The sequence below is a fragment of the Cucumis melo genome, chromosome 1, assembly GCF_025177605.1.
Source record: "Cucumis melo cultivar AY chromosome 1, USDA_Cmelo_AY_1.0, whole genome shotgun sequence".
NCBI lineage: Eukaryota > Viridiplantae > Streptophyta > Magnoliopsida > Cucurbitales > Cucurbitaceae > Cucumis > Cucumis melo.
The window spans coordinates 36468925-36491627 of NC_066857.1; the positions used below are offsets into that span (position 1 = coordinate 36468925).

Here is a 22703-nt window from a genome sequence, read left to right on the forward strand (position 1 = left end):
ATCTTCATTTTTAAAAGCTTTAATAAAAAACAAAATTATTATCGACTCGAATTTTAGGTACCATAACCTTAAAAAGTTGTAAACATGAAAACCATAAGAAATATTTTCCATAGATTATAGAGAAGAAAATAAATTAATCCAAATGCTTAAAATCGATCGCTTTGATTTTACCCCCTTAAAAGTATTTAAGCAACCAACTCAAAATCTTATATTATAATTACTACTTTCTCACCCAAGCACTTTAGACATTTTTTACTTTATTAGAAAAATAACCTTTTCTCCAACATATTTGTAAAAATGAAACATTCAAAAAATATATATATGTATACGTCTTGAAGATATTTCCATGGAAAAGTTAATTATTGAAAAGAAAAAAAAAACTTTTGAAAATCACGTTTGGGCTTTCATGAAAAAGTGTAGACTAAGTACATATCTTTGTTTTTCTTTTTACAAATATATCGTTTCCATTAGCATTGAAACATTTAGATATATTGTGGACAAGAAAAAAAAAATTATATCAAGAGAATATATGTTAATGATTTTTTTATAAATACCAAATAATTTGTTCCTATTTCTTATTCTACCAAACAAATGAATTGAATTTTTCAAAAAACTAAATAAATAAATAAAATATTTTTCTCTTCTCTATTTAAATTTACTACTAGAAAAATGACATATCATGAAAGTTCACTACAACCGAAATTGAAAAGAGAGAAGGAAAAACAGTCATAAATGCCAAAATTCGCGTTTTTGTGAGAATGAATTTTTCGAATTTAAAGAATTCACCATAGTTTATAAGTGTAACAATTTTTAAATGTCATTAAATATAAATAATAAAATATTAAATAATTATTTCGAGATGAAAAGAAAGAAAAAAAGAAAAAGAAAGGGAAGGTCTTCTTCTTCGTGAAAGTGCCCTAGCAGCCCCTCTTCTCTAAATCTCTCTTGTCGTCCTCCCCTCATGCCAGAATCTCTCAGTCTCTCCACCGCCAATGTCGCACGACTACTGCAACTGAGCGCCAACCACCTAAACGCACCGTCAAGGGAGATTTCATGGCTGTGGTAGGAAGCTCTGAGAAAGAGAGAATGAAAAATTAATTGTTAGATTTTAAACTTCGATGATGTATAGGGCCTCTAAGCATTTTTTTAGAGTTTAATTGTTAGGAGTCATACATGTTTAGTGTAAGGTTTTTTTTCTAGTAGTGTAGAAATTTCAATCTTCTCTCTTATTGAAAAGAATATTTAGTCTTAGGATGTATTTATAGCCGTGTAGAAATTTAAATCTTCTCTCTTATTGAAAAGAATATTTAGTCTTAGGATGTATTTAGGATTGTTTCTCAAGTAATGGCTTTTGGAATGAATGGAAAATTATTTGGATACTTGGTTCTACACTTTGCTATGATTTCTTACATAGCACTTTAAGGTGCTTGCATGTTTTTTTAAAACATGAAAAAGTTTAGAAGACTGTTGCCAAAGACACTCTCAAGGATGACCTTCATCACACATTCATGTTCTTTAAAAAATGTCCAAGAAATTGTGAGTGAAGCTGATGGTTACCAACCTCATTTAATTGTTCTGGAACAAGGATACAGGAGAATTATTTATGGTTCAACCAAATATTTCAAGGGTTTTGCCGAAACGTCTGCTGATGCTGTAATATTCTTATTAAATCCCTATCCTATAATATTGTCTAAAATCAAGAATCTAAATTATGGGATTTATGCATGCTTATATTATAAAATTAAACCTAAATATCTAGTATATGTGCCACCCCTTTTTGATGATGAAGAAATCTGGTAGTACGATTTGATAAATAAATATGTATTACAACCTAAATTTCTATTTGTTAGTTTGCTCCTATGTTATAAAATTTTAGAAGTTGAAGTTTAGATTCTGTTTGGGTTTTAGCTCTGACAGTACTAGCAAGCTTCACGCTTGCAGTTTTGAAATACTCGACAATAGTTTTAACAAAAATTGTTAAGTAATATAAAAAAAACGAAAAAAAATAACAAAAAGAAATAGGAAAAAAAATCAAAATTTTTATATTTTATTATTAAATACTTGACATTTTTAAAAGGTGAAGTAATATACATTTTCTCCGTATTCTAAAGAAAAAACTCTTACCTCCTTTTTTTTCCTTTTTTTTTTTTACTCCAAATTTCCCTTTTGTTCCCCAATTTCTAATAAAAAAACATTTTCTCTCTTTTCTTCCCGAATTTCCCTTTGTTCCCGATTTCTAAAATAAAGAATACCCCATCTTTTCTCTCCCAAACCCTTATCTTTTCTCTCCCAAACCCTATCTTTTCCTCTTCCCCGATTTTCTCCAATTCCCACGCTCCCCTTCTCGGCCACGACTGCGCGATCGATCCCTCCAGACGGTCGGTCACCGAACGATCTCGCACCACGGACGTTCCACCGCGCACTTTACAAAATTTCCTTCTCTATTGCTCGTCAATGGCTTCTCAAATCTCCTTTTTCCCCTTGAATACTGGAGCTAACATCCCCTCCCTCGGACTCGGATCTTGGCAGGCAACTGACGGTCTCCTCACTAACGTCACTTCTGCCGCCGTCATGGTTCTTTCCTATATATTCTTCAACTTCTTTTTCTTTCCTTCTTACTTTTAATCATCGGTGATGGCGATTTCTGCATTTGTTTTACTACTACTAGGATTCTTGATTCTTTATTGCAACCTAGATCATACTTCGAGAAGGTCGTCTTCGTTAGTGTTGACGTAATGAGATTAATTAAAGTAGAAGTAAATTTACAAGTCATAACAAAACGAACTCGATACTTTGTTTTCTCTGTTAAAACAGATGACGCGTTTTGTTAATTTTGTTTTGGATTGTGAATTTTTTAGTAAGTTTATGTAAATTGAGTGTTCATTGTTGTTGCAGATCGGCTATCGCCATATTGATTGTGCTCAATTTTATGGCAACGAGAAAGAGGTAATTACATCTGTTCCTAATTCACTGGAAGTAGTTTACTTGTCTTTCGTTTACATTTTGTATTATACCTTTAGTTTAGAAACATATCTGTTATTGAAATTATCAATTGTTAAATGTTGATCAGTGGAAGCTTTCTTTTGTGTGTGTGTGCGCTTTCTTATTAATTTGTTTGCTGTTTTGAGGATACATAAGATAATCTAGGCTGTTATCATTAGATTCTGTCCATAGTATGTTTTGGTTGAGCTTAAGCTTTTAGGATTTAAGTAAACGGGAGAGGCATTTGATAATGTATTATTGTTTGTGGCAGATTGGTTCAGTTCTCAGACAGCTTTTTGAAGAAGGTGTAGTTAAGCGTGAGGATTTGTTTATCACTTCCAAACTCTGGTTTGTTCTGCATTTATAGTTCTGTTAGTGACATATTATTCTTTTCCAAACATTAGGGAACTGGCAACAATTTTAACTTTCCCTGCTTAAGTGGATTTCCTTTTTAATTCCTTAACCTTACTTGGACCCTAAATTTTGTAAAAGAAAATTATTCCCAATGATAAAGTACAAACAAGAGGACTCTAAGTGACTTCATTGACCTGCAGGTGTAGTGATCATGCTCCAGAAGATGTTCCTGAAGCACTGGACAGAACCTTGAAAGATTTGCAGCTTGATTATCTTGATCTCTACCTTGTATGTATTATTGCCCTGACTTTACTCGAGAATTGTCATTAAGAGGTTCTACTTGCTGAAGTCGGCAGTTTATTTAGAAATGTGTCGGTCTAACGATATTTTACAACTATTTTGTATGTTTTTGAATGGATGCTTTACTGATGGTGCACTCTAATGTAACACCAAAAATAACTTCTTTGTAACAGATCCATTGGCCAGTTCGGACGAAACATGGATCAACTGACTTTACTCCTGAAAACCTCGTTACACCAGACATACTGAGCATATGGAGAGCCATGGAAGCACTCTTTGATTCTGGAAAAGCCTGAGCTATTGGTGTAAGCAATTTCACCATCAAGAAACATGGAGATCTGCTTGAGGTAGCTTGCGTTCCTCCCTCCGTCAATCAGGTGGAATGCCACCCATCATGGCAGCAGGACAAATTAGGTGAATATTGCAAATCAAAAGGTTCATCTAAGTGTGAGTTGAAAAAACCTGGATGTTTTTTTGACTCTATGACTTCGTAATATACAAGTATAGCCGAAACTTGACCCAATTTTTGGGATACTCTCCATTGGGTTCATTTGGAACAGCTTCGCTCTTCAAGGGTGGTGATGTTCTTCAAAATCCAATTCTTAAAGCGATTGCTGATAAACTTGGCAAGACTCCTGCACAAGTTGCCCTTTGTTGGGGACTTCAAAAGGGTCATAGTATGCTTCCGAAAAGTACTTCCGAATCGAGGATCAAAGAAAATTTCGACATTTTCGATTGGTCGATACCTGAAGATTTGTTTGCCAAGTTCTCTGAGTTCCATCAAGTAAGTAATCATAGTTCTATTGATCTTGTTTGTTTCCTCGGATTCAAATATATTGTTTGTGGTAGATTGGTTCAGTTCTCAATGATTCAATTCTGTGAAGGATGAATTTCGTTATAGTTGTTTGAAATTTGATATTCAATTGACTGGAGTGCAACATCAGGCATGTAGATGTAGATGTATAATAATATCAGATTATGTGCCAATGCCATGTTTTTGTTGTTGAAGTATGTTGCCTTCTTTGTTTTTAGTTTATATAGTCTTTCATCACTAGCAACACAAATAGAATCTGGAATGTTTGTTCTTGTCACTCTTGCTGCTGGAGGGACTGGGCAGTTTGATGTACAGGTTTAATAATTATTTGCTATTTAATGCACACTTACAAGGATCTATCATACAACCATGAATTATCTGCATGGTATGTGTTCTCAAGGTAAAACTTGGTTCTCAAAACCTTTTCTTGTAAACTTCCCACCATTGTTACAAATAGTTCCATTTTTGCTTGGCCATAGTTTCCATATTCACCATATTGTGTTGATAATCTTACTTTTTGATTATCGTCTTAAAATCACCTTTTTGTTGCAAAAATTTATTGTCATGATGGTTAATATTTTATTTCCTTCGTTTGATTGCTCTTTGGTAGTGTTGATTGAATGTGCTTTAATTTCTTGAAGCTCTCAATGCAAATTTGTGGATTTTCTTTGACATTTGTTGTATGTTATTTTAGTTCAAAACTCTCTATTGTAGTTTACAACGGATTCATAGTGTTGATTTGAAGTGTAACTTTTGTGTTTTTATTAGGTCTTGCATGTATCTAATCTACTATAGTGGTGAAGCTACCAAGTAAGTGATTGACATACACGACAATTATGAGGGTGTTCTTACAAGTTATTGTTATGTTTAATGTTACTCTTATGAGTTTTTAATGATATTGGTTGAAATGACTTCAAAGTTAATGTATTTGGGGGATATATTGAGATATATTATGAACTAATAATTTGTTGAGGTAGATTCGAAGCCAAGATCATCCACTTTAATAAATTTTGCTATGTGAACCAATTTTTAACTTATCTTAGTGTATTTTGGTTCAGATTGTGGATCCAAGGTTATTGAGTTCCAAGTTTGATGCATGGCTGTTACTTTAGTTTTGAGGACATTCATTCCCTTGCTGTGATTTTTAGTTTTTATATCCTTTAATGTGCATAATTTTCGTGGTATGTCATATGTAGTTCAGGTAGAATTTCTGAACTTCTCTTGCTAAGGTAGAATTTGAATTTTTTTTATCAAAGAAAAGATATTTTTGGGTTTAATTGATTTGAAGTAGTTACTTGCTTCAAAGAGTGAAATTGTGTTTATTCTTTTAGGCTAAGAACGAACACCTAACTTTATTTGTGTCAGAGATGACTCAGTTTCATTTCGAAAGCTATTCATTCTAAAACCGCATCATAATTGAGATTCGTTATAAAACCTTTCAGATCTGTTTTAAGACGATACTGTCCTTTCTTAGACCAACAATTTGAGTTGATTGGGAACTGCTTTGAGAATTCTGTATGTATTTTAGTCGTACGATTACATTCGGGTGGGTTTCTATTCAGTACTTGGCAGTCGAAGACTTGTGGAATATTTACCAGCATTAGGTCAAAATTGGTTTTGAACCCACTTTCTTTTGGTTGAGTGTGAAGGCTTTTTGTTAATCGATGCATGTCGCAGAAGTTTCTATTATAATAAATATTTAGCCTGTAGTCATGTAATTTATTGAATTCCAGTTTTTAGGGCATTACAATATTTATCTGGTATGAATTTTCATTAGTGTTTAACCTCACGTGGTACAGGTGCATTATCTCTGGAACCTTTGAAGAGATTTCAGCTTTATAAAAAGTAAGTCTTCTATACTTGGGCTTTCTCGGTGTTAAGCATAAAATTTCTTCTCTAAACTGATTCTTTCACTGCCAATTACTTTTAACTTTGATTTTGTTGAAGTAAGAAGGATAAACATTGGCAAATTATATTGCATATTACTCTGTTGTAGTGGTTAGGACTAGGAAAAATTGCAAATTATTGAAGCAATATATATTGAAACAAGAAATATAGTTTCATATACCGGTTAGAAGTGGTTAAACTTCTTGATATTAGTTTAGATGACTTTAAAGATATACTTTCGGGGGGAATAATTGAGATATATCATGAACTAATAGTTGGGTGAAGTAGATTCAATTTATTTCTAGGGTTGAAATTGGTACCTTGTGTTGGCATTACAATATTATATCAAAAGAATATAAGTTAATGATTTTCTATAAACACCCAATAATTTGTTGCTATTTCTTCTTCTACCAAACAAATGAATTGAATTTTTCATAAAATTAAATAAATAAATAAAATATTTTCTTCTCTCTTTAAATTATAGTTTAGCTTTTAAAAATATGGTAAAACAACATATTTGCTTTCAAAAAGGGCATGATGGTTGAATCTATATAAATAGTTAAAAATTAAAAATTAGACATGGCAAGTGTCACATGGTTGAGTTTATAATTTTTTAATAAATATATTGTATAATTTTGACTTTATCCTTCATAAGTTTGAAAAAAAAAAAAGTATGTAAAGTAAAATTTTTAAATACTCATTTGATTAAAACTATATTATAGGATATACATAGCAACATTTTGTCAAAACTCATTGTTAAGCAAAGGTAAAGCTTACTCAATGATAAAGATGCACTTTAGCTAATCTAAACTAAGTTAATTTATAATTAAAAAGTATATATGTGCAAGGAATGTGGTAATACAAGGAGTAAGATTGAATAGGAGTACACAAAGAATAATAGCTCCCACATGAGGAACTTCTTGATTTTTCATTAAATCATGTGTTATGTTGTTGTTTTATCCTTGCATGTTTTTAGTATAAAAACTATTTATGTGAGTTAATTTCTCGACATAAAAAGGAGAGGTTAAGTTAATATATCTAATTGATTTGTACTATCCAATTTTTTTGATCATTTCTTTTTAATTAAAGGTTTATTTTGAACTATAAAAATAATAAATATATGATAGTTAAATTAATTTTTTAAGATTTAAATATATTTAATGTTAAGTCTATCTATTTTGGATGTTTGAAACAATGAATTATCTTCTCTAAAAAGTAGTTGCTTTATACTTGATCATTATTCTTTAAACTAATATCATTGTAATTATTGGTAAATCAACTTGTAAATTGGTTTCAACACCACACATGACAAATTATAGAAAATGTGGGTTGTTAAGCCCTTATAGGAAAAATGGGACCTAACAATACTAATGACCTAACAATACTACTAATGAACTAACAATACTAAATATACAAATCTTAACTAACTACTATATGTGTTTGATTTAGGGTTTATAAAATAAGATACCAAAGTGCTTGTAAGAACTCACAACCTCAAAACCATACATATTGATAACTCTACATTCAAACTTTAGCAAAAATGAAATCGGTTATTCTAATTTTCATTTTCTGCTTGATTGCTGGAAGATCCATTGCTGTAATAGATACAGCAAAGTGCTATGTGAAGTGCATGGCAAAATGTGCTATCATACCTATCCCCATCGTTGTTGGCGCTTGTGCTCCAAGATGCATGGTTGACTGCTTTCCCACTTCTTCCCCTTTGGATTCGAGTAGTTACTTTTGTAAGGTTGGCTGCGTCACCTCTCGTTGCACCAAACTCACCACCAAGGAAGACCCCGGTCAGAAACTTTCTAATGCTTCCGTTATTACTTATTTTAATTATTATACATCTATATGTATTTTGTTATTTAGATTTTCTGTCCATTGATTCTTTGACATAACACGTCATTTTTCTTTAAATTTTTAGAGTTAATCTTGTCGTGAATAACAGTCGATAACAAGATTAGTAGTATTTATATTGAATTTTTATGTCATTATTTTTAGAGTTTTGATGGATGTTTTTAGTCACATTGGATTGTTTTCTATGAACTTGACAGGAAGTTGTGTGAACACGTGCGGTGAAATATGCGTAAAAGTTTAAGAAGCCAGTAAGGAAAGGAGGAGCTGAGGATCTGAGGAGCTGGAAAATCAACTTCAATAAATAAGCAGAAATCAATGGTTCATAAAACCATTGGTTTTAAGCATATATATATATATTTAGTTTCAAGTGTCGCCAAGTAGTTAATTATGCTTAATATGAAAAGTAAAACAGTGCTGCTTCTTCTATGATTATATGAGAATGGTGTGTTGCTAAAAGTATTTTACCTATGTCTATTCAATAATTACATATTTAAGTATGTGTTTGAGGTGGTGTTGGTATTAAGAGATATATAACTAATAATCTCATATACTTTGTTAAAATCTTAAAAGAATTAATCTGACATATAAGATTAGTAAATCTAAAAAATCAGTCATCTTTGATCGCATAGACCAAAAACATAAAATATAGTCGTTTCTTAAGACAACGTTAATTTTTTTACTAAAGTATTATATAAAACCTATTTGGGTTTGTCAAGTAGTTGAGATGTGCATGCCTATACCTTTAGATCTATATCTCCCCTCTCTCATGTATATACATTGTTCAAAATTTTAAAAACTCATTGTCCCAATCAAGGTCAAACTATTTTTTTCTTCAAAATTTTCTCATATTAATTTATAGTTGAAAACATTGCGTTATATACGATAATATTTATTTTAATACAATAGGGTAAAGTGATTCAACTCATGATCGGTAACACTTATTTTAACCCTTGTTCCATAAATAATTATATTTCAAGAAAATAATTATCTTTTCCTTTTCCTCGTACATATAATTACTAAATTTCCAATTTTTACTCTACAATTTAATTGAATAACATCTATAGTTATTTAATTTAATTCAATTTCAACAATAATAAAAAAATTTACAGTTGACTTAAACCTTGTAACATGTATTTTATTCTTGTGGTAGGAACAAATTTTACTAAAATTAATCTTAATTTGAATAAGTGTTGTCTATATGTACAATCATAATCATTATATATATATTAGGCAACTAAGGTTGCACTTAATCCTCCCATTTTTTATACCTAATAAACAAAAATTATATTTCAATTTTTTTTAAAATAAATTATTACATAATAAACTTTTTAACGATGAATTATTGTTTGAATTTAAAACCCAAGTTTTATTCTACTTTTTTCACTAAAAAACTTCTTTACAGAAAAGTTTATATTTCAAGTTTTATTATTTTTATGATATGATAGTACCTCACCCAAAAAAGAAATAGAGAAAAAATCATCATCAAGCATGGGAAAATTTGGTTTTTGGTTTGCCATTGATTGAGAAAAACTTTAGGGTTAAAACTAATGTAATGGCATAAAGTTTGGCATTCCTATTCTTAGGTATCTAAAATCAGCAAAGAACTTTCCATAAAATAAAATAAATAAACAAATAACAAGAAAATATTTTTTTTTTAAGAAATAGAAAACCCATGGCTGCTTATCATTTGAGAATGTAACCCTTAGAAGAAGCCATTTTGTTCAAAATTAGTAACGCATAAGAATATAAAATATGATGTCCAAATAATAGTACTTAAGTTTAGTTTAATATTTGTGCTTCATGGGTCATTAGTGTTTCCATTACATGAAAATTATACTAGTAGTTTTTATGAAAATCGACTTCAAATATCTGATCTTAAAATTTATTGAAAACACGGGGACTAAATTTAAACATTTGAAATTAACATGATTGAAAATAAACCCGACTCAAATACTACATGAACAAGATGGTACTTCAACCAAAAAAAAAAAAAAAAAACCTTAAACTACAAATTTAGGCCCTAAATTTAATGATCATTCTATCTAATTCTCAAAATTATGATTCAACAAAAAAAAAAAAAAAAAAAAAAAAAAAAAAAAAACTTAAACTACAAATTTAGTCCCTAAATTTAATGGTCATTCCATTTAATTCTCAAAATTATGATTTAACAATAGTAATAATAAAAAAAACCTTTAAACTACAAATTTAGTCCCTAAATTTAATGTTCAGTCTATTTAATCATTGAAGGGTCAAAATTATGATTTAACAAATAAATACTAGTTAGAGTTACAATGTACAAAAAATTATGATTTAACAAAAATATATTAGTTGAGTTACGATGCTCAAAATTTATATTTATATATTTGATACATCAATTATGTATCTTTTTTATTAGTTGAGTTACGATGCTCAAAATTTATATTTATATATTTGATACATCAACTATGTATCTGTTTTTTAAATTTTAAATTTATTAAATACAAAATTGAAGATTCAACGAACACTTCAATACTAAAGATGAAAACCAAGAATGCAGTTTTTAGCATCTCAACTTTCAAAGGGCAGTATACTTGTTTGTGATATCATCATGATCCAATATCCAAACAAACAGAAGTAACGTTTTTTCATTTCATTCCTTTTTGCCTTTATGATATGTGAAGAAAATATACAATCTTACCGGACACGAAAGCTGGTTCATATCGCAAAGTTAAAGGAACAATTATGAGATTTTGCCAATTGATGGTTTGGGAGCATATTCAAGCCTCAAGATATGTTCCATCCAAAATATATGAGCAGAAGAGGAGTCTATTATGACAAATAAAGCTACAACAAAATGAGTACGATTCTATGACTTTGCTACATAATGGCGTATGGAATGTCGAATCGAAAAAAAAAAAAAAGAAAAGAAACTACTTGCTCGAGCTGTCTTTCGTGATAGATACTCCCACTACAGATCAAAAAATATACACCTTTTCTTCACCAAGTATAACTTTCAGATCATCGAGTTCTTAAGGAGAATTCTCAGGTGTTTTCAGAACTGTAGAAGAAGCTTTACCTTTATGCTCAGTGACTGCTGCTCAAAACTCCTCGACTATGGATACATCCTTGAACTTCACACCAAATGTTGACTTCGAGATCCACTGTGCGCGTGAGCTGAAAGGATAGTTGAGCGGCACACTTGCGGTGAAGCTCTAATTTCGATGCAAAAAACGAACACGAACTCCGATGATTGGGGAAAACGCAGCTGCAGTGGCGCAGCCAATCAAACCCGCAGACGAGCGTGGCGGAGGTGATGCACGAAGACTTTCGACGACGAAAACATAAGGGTCGATGGTGGCTGGGCGAACGGAAAGACAAGTTTCAACGTGAAAGAGGAGTTGTGTGCGTGGAAAAGGAGGAGAAAGGAGAAGGCTATAGGTTTCCCTCTCTTATCTCTTTTATTTAATTAGAAAAAAAATACCAGTAACATAGAAATGGCTATATTGGCCCTTTACTTCAAAATAAACTTACTTTTTGTCTTTAATTTCCTTCTTCTCAACACTTAAAAAAATCGCCAAGCCTTGAACCAAACTAAATTTTTTCCAAACTTTCTTATTAAAATAATTAAATCTCTAAATCTCTAAACGGCGTTAAATGTGCTACAACTTTAATTCACATCATTTAAGAAACATTAGAGTAAGTAAAAAAGAAGAGCTTACGGGAAGAGTTGTGGGATCGACTTTATGATATTATATGAACATAAATAAATACCAATATTCCCAATTAATTAAAATTTGGCTATAACCTAATTCCAAAATTGAGTTCAAAATTAAGTTATGGCATGTAATTCAAAAGTTGCTACCCTAATAATGTAAAATACTAGGGTTTGGTATATCTTATTATATGATCCATATCCATATGCATGCATTTTATGTTGGATTTTTGTTATATATTCATTCACTAATTTTTCTTTAAAAATGCCCTAAAAAACTTCCCACGCCTATATATCAATCAAAATGAAACCTCTAAAGTTTGACTTGCCAATTGATCACATAGTGTTTATTTCTATTATCAATTTGAAAATTTGAGTTCCAATTCCTCCACCCCATTTATTCTTAAAAAGAATGAAACTATTTTAATTTCAATTTTTTAAAGAAAGTATTATAGATGAACAAGGAAATTAATGTGAATTATTAGACAACAAGGGAACGATAGAAATAATTCATTTTAATCCAAAAACATTCACGGGTTATTTCGTTAAGACAATTTTATGTTTCTTCTGTGGTCTCAAGGTAACACGAATAGTTTGTCTTTCAACATAAGAAAAGTTATTTAACATCTCTTGAATGCAACATGTTTCAACTAGAAGACTTAACAGACACTACGGTGAATGAATAATTGTATGTAAATGAGAAAAAGCTAAAGAGAAAGGGATCAAGGGAGCAATTATTTTATGTTTTTTTTTTTCCGTGTTTTCTATTGATAAGAAAACCATATATTTTTAAATTATTTGTATTCATTCAAATCTTCACAGACTTGAAAGAAAAACATATCTTTCAATTAGTTATTAGGTTGTTGGGTGGCCTTCTTCACCCGAAGAGAAAAGGAAAAAAAAAAAAAAAAAAAAGAACCTCATGATCGTTAACGCATATCAGATGTCAGTTGAGTTATGTGTTTTATACTAATAAAATTCTTTATGTCGAATGATAACTCAACTAATTAGGTGAAGGATTATGTTATGATCCTGAAAAATAATTAAATAAATAATTGTATTAGAGATCACTTCTAGGTTTGATAACTTAAGTGTGTAGTAGTATTTTGAAGAAAAATAATTACACATATAACAAAATATACTCCGATCCTATTAATTGATGTGGTCTAGGTCTATCATTAATGTAGAACTATATATGTGTGTCTATTTGTTTTATTTACAACTAAAAAAATTCGTTGAAAATGTCAAACATAATTTAAAGGTATGTTTAAGTAAATTTTCAAAATGGCAATTTTTTGTAAACTCAGATGGGTCTTCCACATTTCTAGGGTTTTTAAGGTGAAAGGTGCTTTCAGCCACAAGAGGAAATTACATTTGTCCAAAACGTGAGGTGAAGGGATGCGTGGCAGTGTGTCATTGTAAGTCGTTCGTTTTGCAAAAATATCGTCATGAATACCGTTTCATCCTCACTCCGATTTTCAGGGTCGTGGCTTAAATTAGGAGTTCCTTTTTTTTTTCTTCAATATATATAGAGAGTTTTTTCAATCTTATTTTCTATAAAACCAAGTGGTTAACAATACATAATTTCGAACCACAAAAAAATTGAAATTAAGAAAAAATGAAATCGGTTGTATTTTTTTTTATTATTCTTAGCTTATTTGGTGCAGGATCCACATCTGCATTTAAGGGTTCCCCTATGGATTCCAACCATGCGGTTGATGTTCGTAAATTTTGTACAATTGGTTGTGCTGTTTCTCTCTGCACCAATATTTCCACCCCAGAAAACCTAAGTGAGCTAATTTCTAGTACTCTTGTAGTGCCTATTTTATTCTTTTACATTGTTGGATCAAGTTAATATGACTATTTTAATCGTTTAAGTCTTTTGGACTTCTAACGTCTCAATCTAAATGCTATTATATATAAGTAATCTTTGGTTTGGTTTTTTTCTCTACGGGCTTCTATAATATTGTCACTTTCACATGGCTCTTTTGATTATATATATCTATGAATGTCACATTCAGTTGAGATATTCTGGTCCACATACTGATTCATATATTTTATATTTTAAGCACTAGGTAAATTGGTGTTTTGATATTCCTTCTATATTTTAAGCACTAGTACTAGTTCTAGTGCTGGCAAACATTTTTGTAATGGAAATAATTCGTAAAGGAAGACATTGTTTGCTAACATGCATTGAGCATAGAATGTCATTAGAGGTTAACCTTGTCATGACTAACATTCAAATAGAGTAGTATTCAAATAAAAGAAAATTCATCTCGAACTCACAATCAACGAGAGATTAGTAGTAGTATTCATACTAAAATTTGGTCCCTTTCTTTAATAATTTTCTCTAGTTTTGATGGATGATTATCTTCTTTTTTTTTTAAGTCGTTTATTTTTTCTTTATTAACTTGGCAGATGTAGACAAAGTACAAAGTTGTTGGAACGGGTGTGATCAAACGTGCATGAAGTACTGATACTAAAGAAAAGAAGATAAAGTATACCGAAAGGAGAAAGGAACATGGATTGGCTTTTAAAGATATAATATATATGAATAAACAAAAATTAATTGGTGAAAATTCAAACCATTGGTTTGAAAGCTTATTATTTTATATTTAAGCATGTGTAAAAAACAACACTTTTTCTCTTTTTATGCTATACGAGAATTATGTGTTTTGCAAGAATTTTTGCCTTACTATAAATTCTGTGTGTGTTTGTGGTGGATTTGGTGATCAAAGGTTAATAATCTCACAAACAAAATTTTATTTCATCGATTTGAAAATATTTCTAAGGCACCGATTATCCTTTTGAAGGTTGATGATTTAGTCTTGATCCATCTTACAATTGTTGAAATTAAGATATCTTAATTTGAATAAGTGTTATCGTTGAAAAAGTTAGGATGAGTCAGTTTGGTGCACCCAGACATCTCCACTAGGTGGACACCCCCATAGCACCCTCTCATCACTCCCGCTTCATCAAGATGGAGAAAAAATAATACAGGAAACAAGGAGAGTAGGGCTAGAGATAAACCCAATGATAAAATTATACAAAAGCATCGATATTCAAAGCGATAGAACTAGCGTAATAATTTTAAAAGAGCTTTGATCTACTAGTCCAAAAGCTCGTGAGAGATTTCAAATCATCCTAAATCTTTATAACACTTCTAACCGAATCCCAATCAAATAACATCAAGTGTTCTCACCACACATTCATCCGAAATAATCCAGAGTCTCAATCAAAGTTTATATTCAAACTACAAATTAGTTAAAAAAAATATATTGTATAATAAGAAACCTCTCAAAACTTAAATCCTCATTGTGACTCTAGCTTCTTCTAATGACCCAATGATACACATACAAAAAGAATGAGAATCTACAATCAATAATGGGAAAGCTCAACCAATGTTTGGTCCTTTACTTAGTACACATACAAAAAGAACGACCTCTTTCAGTCCCAAAATCCCCGACGACCATAGGTGGCGCAACGGAAACACATTCTCGTAGCCTTAAGGGTAATCGCCAACATTCACAAAAATCACATATTTCAAGTTTAAAAACCAAACATGGTTAGAAACACGTTTTCAAATCATTTTCGATTTTTTGCCATCAATACATACTTTAAGAACTCCTTCAAGTCTAGTTATAAATCAATGAGTGCTTAAAAACAAGTTGTCATCTAAAAATTTCTTGGTAAGTTTGGGTTCAATCAAAGTACCGAAATACAAGAGTTCATGCTATATGCATTCTCAAAATCGTGATGAATAAACACATCATTTAAGTATAAATGGAAACAGGAACTTGAAAACCGCTTTCATAAAATCTAAGTCGTAAACATTCTCAAAATTACGATACATAAACACATTATTTAAACATAAAAGAAAGCGTAGTCATGGTAATTTCCAACTATATCATCAAATAATATGTATATGTATAAAGAAAGTTTGAAAAATGAACCACTCACTATCAATATCTTGATCTCCCAGGATTATACGTGTTTACAAAAATCCACTTCCAAACCTTTAAACCTCAATTTTATATCCTTAGTAAAATGGATGTCCAAACTAAAGTCAAACTCATTGAGTATTTCATTTCAATACACATTTATTTCAACTATCGATGACTAATTTTAGATTTAGTTCCACTAAATCAACATGAATCAGCTAACCTTATACTTCATGAGGCCACCTAAATTCATTTTATGTTTCTAAAGTCCTCAAATAGCACTTAGGATTAGACTAAGCCTTTCATCTACAAACCCTTGGACTTGAAATCTAGATATTTAACCCCAAGAGCACCAACTTAGTTCAAATTCAACGGCTCTTTGATGTAGATACGCTTTTGTACCCAATATCCATACCTTAGAGATTTAGATCCATTAATGTAACGACCCAACTTTTCAGACTAAGCTGAGGTCATTACTAACTGCTAAGACTTGACAGAAAAACACACAAACTCATAAAGAACCTGTTTAAGATTCATTAAAAACTTTAAATATGTAATAAAAGCGTTTCCAGGCCCTATTTTAAATCACTTTCAAAAGTTCCAAAACATAACCTATGATGTGATCAAAACAAAGCATAAGAATAATTGTTCAAATCATAACTCAATTTAATATTTCCAAAAAACAAAAATAACAAATATTCCTAAATGGCCTTCAGGCATTCTTCTTGCCCCTCGCCAGTCTGCCTCTGGCGCAAGAGTTAAAGAGTAAAGGGTGAGTATAAAAATATAGCGAATAAGGGACCCACTACTAGGTCCGCTAGGGTAATAACACTTAGCTTCCTATTAAGGGATACCCTACATGTAACAGTCTAGTGGTCCTAAAGAATGCACACATTAATCAGTCTAGTGATCCCGAAGCATACACACTGCCTAGTCTAGCTTTAGTCAACAGTCTCATCTGTCACTATACATATATCCAAACCTCATGATACAGTCACGCTACCTAAATCCAGTCAACAAATCACACCATCACTATGAAATTACACTTGATAATCAGTTCGTCTCAGTCCAAACAATAGCACAACTACGAGTAACCTATGTTATGCATAACGACTATATTCAGTCAACCAAAAAGAAAAACCTTAAACTACAAATTTAGGCCCTAAATTTAACGATCATTCTATTTAATTCTCAAAATTATGATTTAACAAAAAAACAAAAAAAACTTAAACTACAAATTTAGTCCCTAAATTGAATGCCCATTCTATTTAATTCTCAAAACTAATATTTAACAATAGTAATAATAATAAAAAAAAAAACCCTTAAACTACAAATTTAGTCCCTAAATTTAATGTTTAGTCTATTTAATCATTGAACGGTCAAAATTATGATTTGACAAATAAATACTAGTTAGAGTTACAATGTACAAAAAATTATGATTTAACGAAAAAATATTAGTTGAGTTACGATGCTCAAAATTTATATTTATATTTTGAAATTTTAAATTTGTTAAATACAAAATTGAAAATTTAATGAACATTTCAATGGATAGTATACTTGTTTGTGATATCATCATGATCCAATATCCAAACAACAAAAAGCATTTTTTTCATTTCATTCAGTTTTGCCTTTTTGATATGTGAAGAAAATATTCAATCTTACCGAACACGAAAGCTGATTCATATCGCAAAGTTAAAAGAACAATTATGAGATTCTACCAATTCCATGGTTTGGGAGCATATTCAAGCCTCAAAATATGTTCCATCCAAAAGATATGAGCAGAAAAGGAGTCTAATATGACAAATAAAGCTACAACAAAATGAGTAAGATTCTACGACTCTGCTACATAATGGCTTATGGAACGCCGAACCGGAAAAAAAAAACTACTTGCTCGAGCTGTCTTTCGTGATAGATACTCCCACTACAAAGCAGAAAATATGTAGAACTTTCAAATCATCGAGTTCTTAAGGAGAATTCTCAGGTGTTTTCAGAACTGTAGAAGAAGCTTTACCTTTATGTTCAGTAACTGCTGCTCGAAACTCTTCAACTATGGATACATCCTTGAACTTCACACCAAAGGTTGAGAGACCATCCTTCCCATCGATGGTGCTGTTCATGCAGGCAAAGGTGATTCCTCTCTTGTCCATGTTTGTGAGCTTCATATCAGGGTAAAGACTTGCATTCAAAATTAACCTGTAATTTCCCCTGGCTCTCATAAGAATCCTCCCTCTGCCGGTCCCACTAGTAGGGACATTAACTTTCAGCTCCCCCTTTCCACGTTCTTTCCACGATCCATCAATGAACTCAAACAATATAGAATCAGCATTGAAAACCACCTTTTCATTTTCTTCACCAGTTTCAACTGCGACCTCTTGCATTGATGGAAAGCCACTTCTCTCACTCTTGGAAACAGTGGAAGAACCTGAAGTACCAAAGAGGGCGGAGCTACCATTATTAGAGAGACCAAAACTAGTAGTTAGGCCAACCCCATCCTTGGGTATGTTACCGAAGGAGAATGTAGATGTCGAAAATCCAGTACCCGCAAGACCAGTGAAGGCATTCTGGCTGCTCGATAATTGTTGGAATGAGTTCAAAGGAGCAGCCTCCTTACTAGGCTCTCCTTCACTTTTGTCTTCTTTGTTTTCTTCATTTTCTGTTTTTTCTTGTTCCCCAGTTTCCTTATTTTGTATCTCATTTCCTTCACTGGGTTCTTCATTTTCATTCTTATCACCTCTTGCAGGAACCTCGTCTTCATTCTTATCACAACTTACACATTCATCATTCTCAGATTCCTTCTCAGCGTCTCTTACAAGCTCCTCATTGCCGGTCTTGTCTCCTCCCGCTGGTTCTTCATTTTCAATCTTATTGCTTTCAAAAACTAGGTTATCATCTACCTTAGATATGGCAGATTCGCTTAAAACAGTGCTATTCTGATCGACAGGCTGCACCTTTGGAACAGACTTGGCCTCTGATGTGTCAATTTTACATTTGACTGGCTCATCACTATGGTCCCCATCTTTTTGAGTCACTTCATGGGGAATGTCTTTTCCATTTGCCTCATCTGAACCTGCTTTCTCATCAGCTGCCTCTGTATCGTGTTGAACTTCTGCAACACTTCCACTATTTTCAGTTGGAGGTACCAAGCGAATTCCCGCAAAAGGATTTGAAGATGGGGCAGAAGCAGTTGAACCACGACGTACTTTGACAATTCTTCTTGTGGCTAGAACCTCTTCACTAGCCCGCTTAAAAGTTCCAGTCTCTTGCTCAGAAACATCTTCATCATCGTCAGGCCCAGGGTTATCTCGTGATAGCTCCCTTCCAGCAGCCCTCTTCTTAGTAGATGTTGCATTTTCAGCATCCCCCATTGAAGAGTCAAGCAAATCAACAAGAGCTTGGAGTTCCGCTATAAAGCAGAAGCAGAAAATATATATCTGGAGTTGCACAAACATTATAACTCAACAAGATCTAGGGAAGAACTTCTCTTACAAATACAAACAGATTAAGCTAAAGTTTAAAGGTAAAGCCTAGAGAAGAGTGAAGGGGGTGATTAAGCAACAAAACTAACAACTAAGAGATGAGAACTACAAATAGACAATCTCTTTTTTAGCAAGATAGTAGAAGGCAATTTCTTATAGACTATTTGTTTCAGATGTTAGAATGAGACTCAGATGCAAGTAATAGGATATCTGGATCTAGATATTAAGCATACAAGAGAATAAAAATTCCTCTGTTTGACTTTTACAAGGAATCACTCAGAAATTCTTATAAATGGAAGATGTTAGTCCTTGTTTGACATATTTGGAATTTCTATTTTGGAACTTATTTATCAACTAAAATTATCAAAAATTAAGTACCCCTACTAAAATAAATCTCAATTCATAATGATCAACATAAACTACGCCTTGATCCATAAATAATAGCAATCCCAGGGCCAAAAGGTTGAATATGGTGCCGACAAAAATAATCATTAGTGACTACAATAGAATAGCATTGGAGCCAAATATATTTATAAAACATTTTGACATATTTATTATATTGAAAACTTCAATAATTTTATAATATTAACTATGTTGATATGTCATTCAACCCCTAATATTTCAATCTTCATATTGCTTATGAGGCTTTATTTTTTATTTATTATCAATTAAATCCAAAAAGATCCTATCTCTCCCCTATCTTTCTGCCTCATTCACACCACCAAAAAACACCCTTGTGCTCTCTTTCTCCATCTACTCAATTTCCCACCCACCACAAACTCTAGTTGCCTCATACTTGACATAGCCTGTCATAATATTCTCATGATAATCTATAGCACCACAAGATGAGGCTAATCAGAGACAGCTATCAGATGACAGCTACCTATATGATAATAAGGATTGATGCAAACATTAATGATGGTAATGAGTTGAGATAGATAGGGTAACATAATCCTCAAAACCATCTAGTACCAAGCATTCATCATTTTAAATTAACCCAATTCAACCCTCATTCTTAGATTGAATGATGAATATAACTCTGAATCCTGACAGGCAGGTTCAGTATAAAGGCACCAGGAACTTTTTGATGAGTCTTAACCCAAGTCTAAAGGCATAGTAACCATATAGAAAATTGCCTCACAGACATGTAATGTAAATAGAATGAAGTAGAAGATATTGAATTAAAAAAACAAAAGAAGTGTAAAAGATCAGTTATCACCCTAAACTATTTGACCACCGCTTGATTTTAAATTTATCGGCATGTATATTCCAACTACAGCAATCATATAACAGTCGTTACAGCATAAATAAGAACTCAAACAAGAAACAGATGGTCGTATATCAAAAGAAGCCAAAAATAACACAACACACAATAAAGAACTTTCACAATTTAATGGAACAAGCAAGCTACATTGAATATGCACCTGTGAACAGTCAGTGACAGTAAACAATGGCCATGTAAAAGCCCAAGAGATTGAAGGGTTTCCATGATTGATAATTCAAAACTGCATCTACGATGAGAAGAGAAGACTACTAATACATTAGCCACCGGCCATTGTATAAAAAAACCTCTAAGATCAAGATGATTATCCAGCCAAGTCGTACAGCCAACAGAATTCAACAATCCACTTAATAACCTCATAAAATTCACAAAACTCAGTAGTGCAATGATTATGCACAATATCAAATAATTAACTAAAAGGTGAAACTCTTAGGATTGCATCATAACCCTCCAAATCTTTTGAAAGGAACCCTAAAGTTCAATACGCATCAAACCAACATTAATTGCTTATTAAGGCCTCTGTTTATTAATACCCAAAATAATCAAATGAATAATAGAAACCCAATCAGTAAAATCCTTTGTTCACGGAAAGGAATATACAACAAAGATCGATAACGGATAATGTAACATTAGTCCAAAAAAGTTCAAGCCAACAACTAAATGAATAAAAGGAATCTCTAAATTGAACATTCCATTTTGGGGGTTCATTTTTTTCGTCCCCTTTTCCCTATTTCTCTATTGCAGAATAAAATCACCCAATACTCTCTCAGACTCTTTATATTGCGAATTCACCCACAATTGAAGCCCAAAAACCAAAAAGGGCGCAAGGGGTTGAAGTGTACCATTCCGAAGACAAATTAAGATCAATAACATCACCACCAGCTATCATTATAAAGAACAAGCTATCCACAACACTAAAACATAGAAAAAAAAATTCAAAGATTCAAAGAACAACGAACAGACACGCAGACACAGAGGCAGTGAAATTAGAAAATAGAAACAGCAAAAGTAGAAGAGAAATTCGAATAGAATAACACATCTAAACATGCTGTGCTCATAAATGGAAAGTAAAAAAAAAATGGGAATGAAGCAGGAATTACCGAGAATCCAAGCAAAGCTGTACGAGAAGTAGAAGAAATGAGAGAGAAACGAGGGTTCGGAAAGAGAAAAAAGCGAGACTGAAATATGAAGGAGGGTTTTTGGTTGGGTTCCCCTACTTTGCTGCTTTCTTATTTGTTAATTATTTTTTTAAAATTTAATTAATAATTGTACGTTTTTTATCCATTAATTTAAGGCGAGCGAGGTATCTAAAACGACGTCGTAAGAAGAAGAAAAACCCGTAAATCCATACCGTTGAAATTAGTTTCTAATTTTATAAATTAAAATTTATAGAAGTTTTATTAATACTCAATAGAATTGAAATAGGGTGAAAATAAAAAAAATATTATTAAGGTCAAAGAAATACTATTTAGAAAGAAATTATAATGCTTATCCATAAATATTATATTTTTAGTTAGAAGTATAGAAAATGACAGATTAATTTTAGATTATAATTTGCAAAAAATAGAGAGAGGTTGGGAGAAAGAAGTAGGCCCGGGTCGGTTGCATCGAAGGATTTTGCGGAGCTTTCACGCTACACGAAATAAATTGGATATTGGGCTGACTTTTTGGGCTTATATATATTCTTGTGGAAGGTCCATTGGCCCAATAATGGCAACAAGTAATTCATGTTAATGTTAAAGAAAGATTTTCGTTGTGGGTTTAAAATAAAAATGAAAAAAAAAATCGAATAATCATTGGACATGAGATTTCTTTTCTTCGTAAAGTTTGAATCGAGTTTAAGTAATTTATTCAATTTGTGCTACTGAATTTGCTAAAATGCCCCTCTTTCTTTGTTCAGCTTGCACTCAGTTGAGTTTTATGGCCATTGGGCATCCACTAATAGAAGGGGAAAAGAACAGAGAGCTTGATTACTATACTGTTCTACCACAAACATATTTATGATGAATAAAATCATTTTTGTGTACTGTAACCAAATAAATTATGTTATTAAAAATACTATATGCAGTGTAGGTTCACATCAGCAGAATCAAATATTTTATTCCAGAAAATAAGA

General features: G+C 31.8%; 1 protein-coding gene, 1 long non-coding RNA gene and 1 pseudogene across 7 annotated transcripts; 2 read left to right on the forward strand and 1 right to left on the reverse strand.

The window, feature by feature from the left end:
* The first annotated feature begins 2204 nt into the window (after nt 1-2204).
* LOC107991900 (NADPH-dependent aldo-keto reductase, chloroplastic-like) lies at nt 2205-8694 on the forward strand (annotated as a pseudogene).
* Nucleotides 8695-13447: 4753 nt separating this feature from the next.
* LOC127151443 (uncharacterized) lies at nt 13448-14656 on the forward strand. The gene is made up of 2 exons (XR_007824390.1): nt 13448-13678; nt 14307-14656. It is a non-coding gene; the product is annotated as an uncharacterized LOC127151443 (long non-coding RNA).
* Nucleotides 14657-17487: 2831 nt separating this feature from the next.
* Nucleotides 17488-22168, reverse strand: LOC103500566 (nuclear pore complex protein NUP50A). 6 transcript variants are annotated; one of them, XM_008463916.3, is made up of 3 exons: nt 21688-21846; nt 17841-19260; nt 17488-17750 (listed from the first exon to the last, which is right to left on the reverse strand). In XM_008463916.3, exons 2-3 carry the CDS (start codon nt 19192-19194, stop codon nt 17713-17715), a joined length of 1392 nt encoding a protein of 463 aa, XP_008462138.1. In that variant the 5' UTR covers nt 19195-19260; nt 21688-21846; the 3' UTR covers nt 17488-17712. The 6 variants fall into 6 exon arrangements, with proteins under 6 accessions (XP_008462138.1, XP_050947056.1, XP_016902854.1 ...); XM_051091099.1 differs by having other exon boundaries at nt 17841-19232; nt 21688-21812; XM_017047365.2 differs by adding an exon at nt 20730-20816 and having other exon boundaries at nt 17488-19260; nt 21688-21812.
* Nucleotides 22169-22703: the final 535 nt, after the last annotated feature.

Bases quoted from the DNA above. Each gene is read 5' to 3' on its own strand.
- LOC103500566 (XM_008463913.3), bottom strand. From the start codon at position 19,194: ATGGGGGATGCTGAAAATGCAACATCTACTAAGAAGAGGGCTGCTGGA.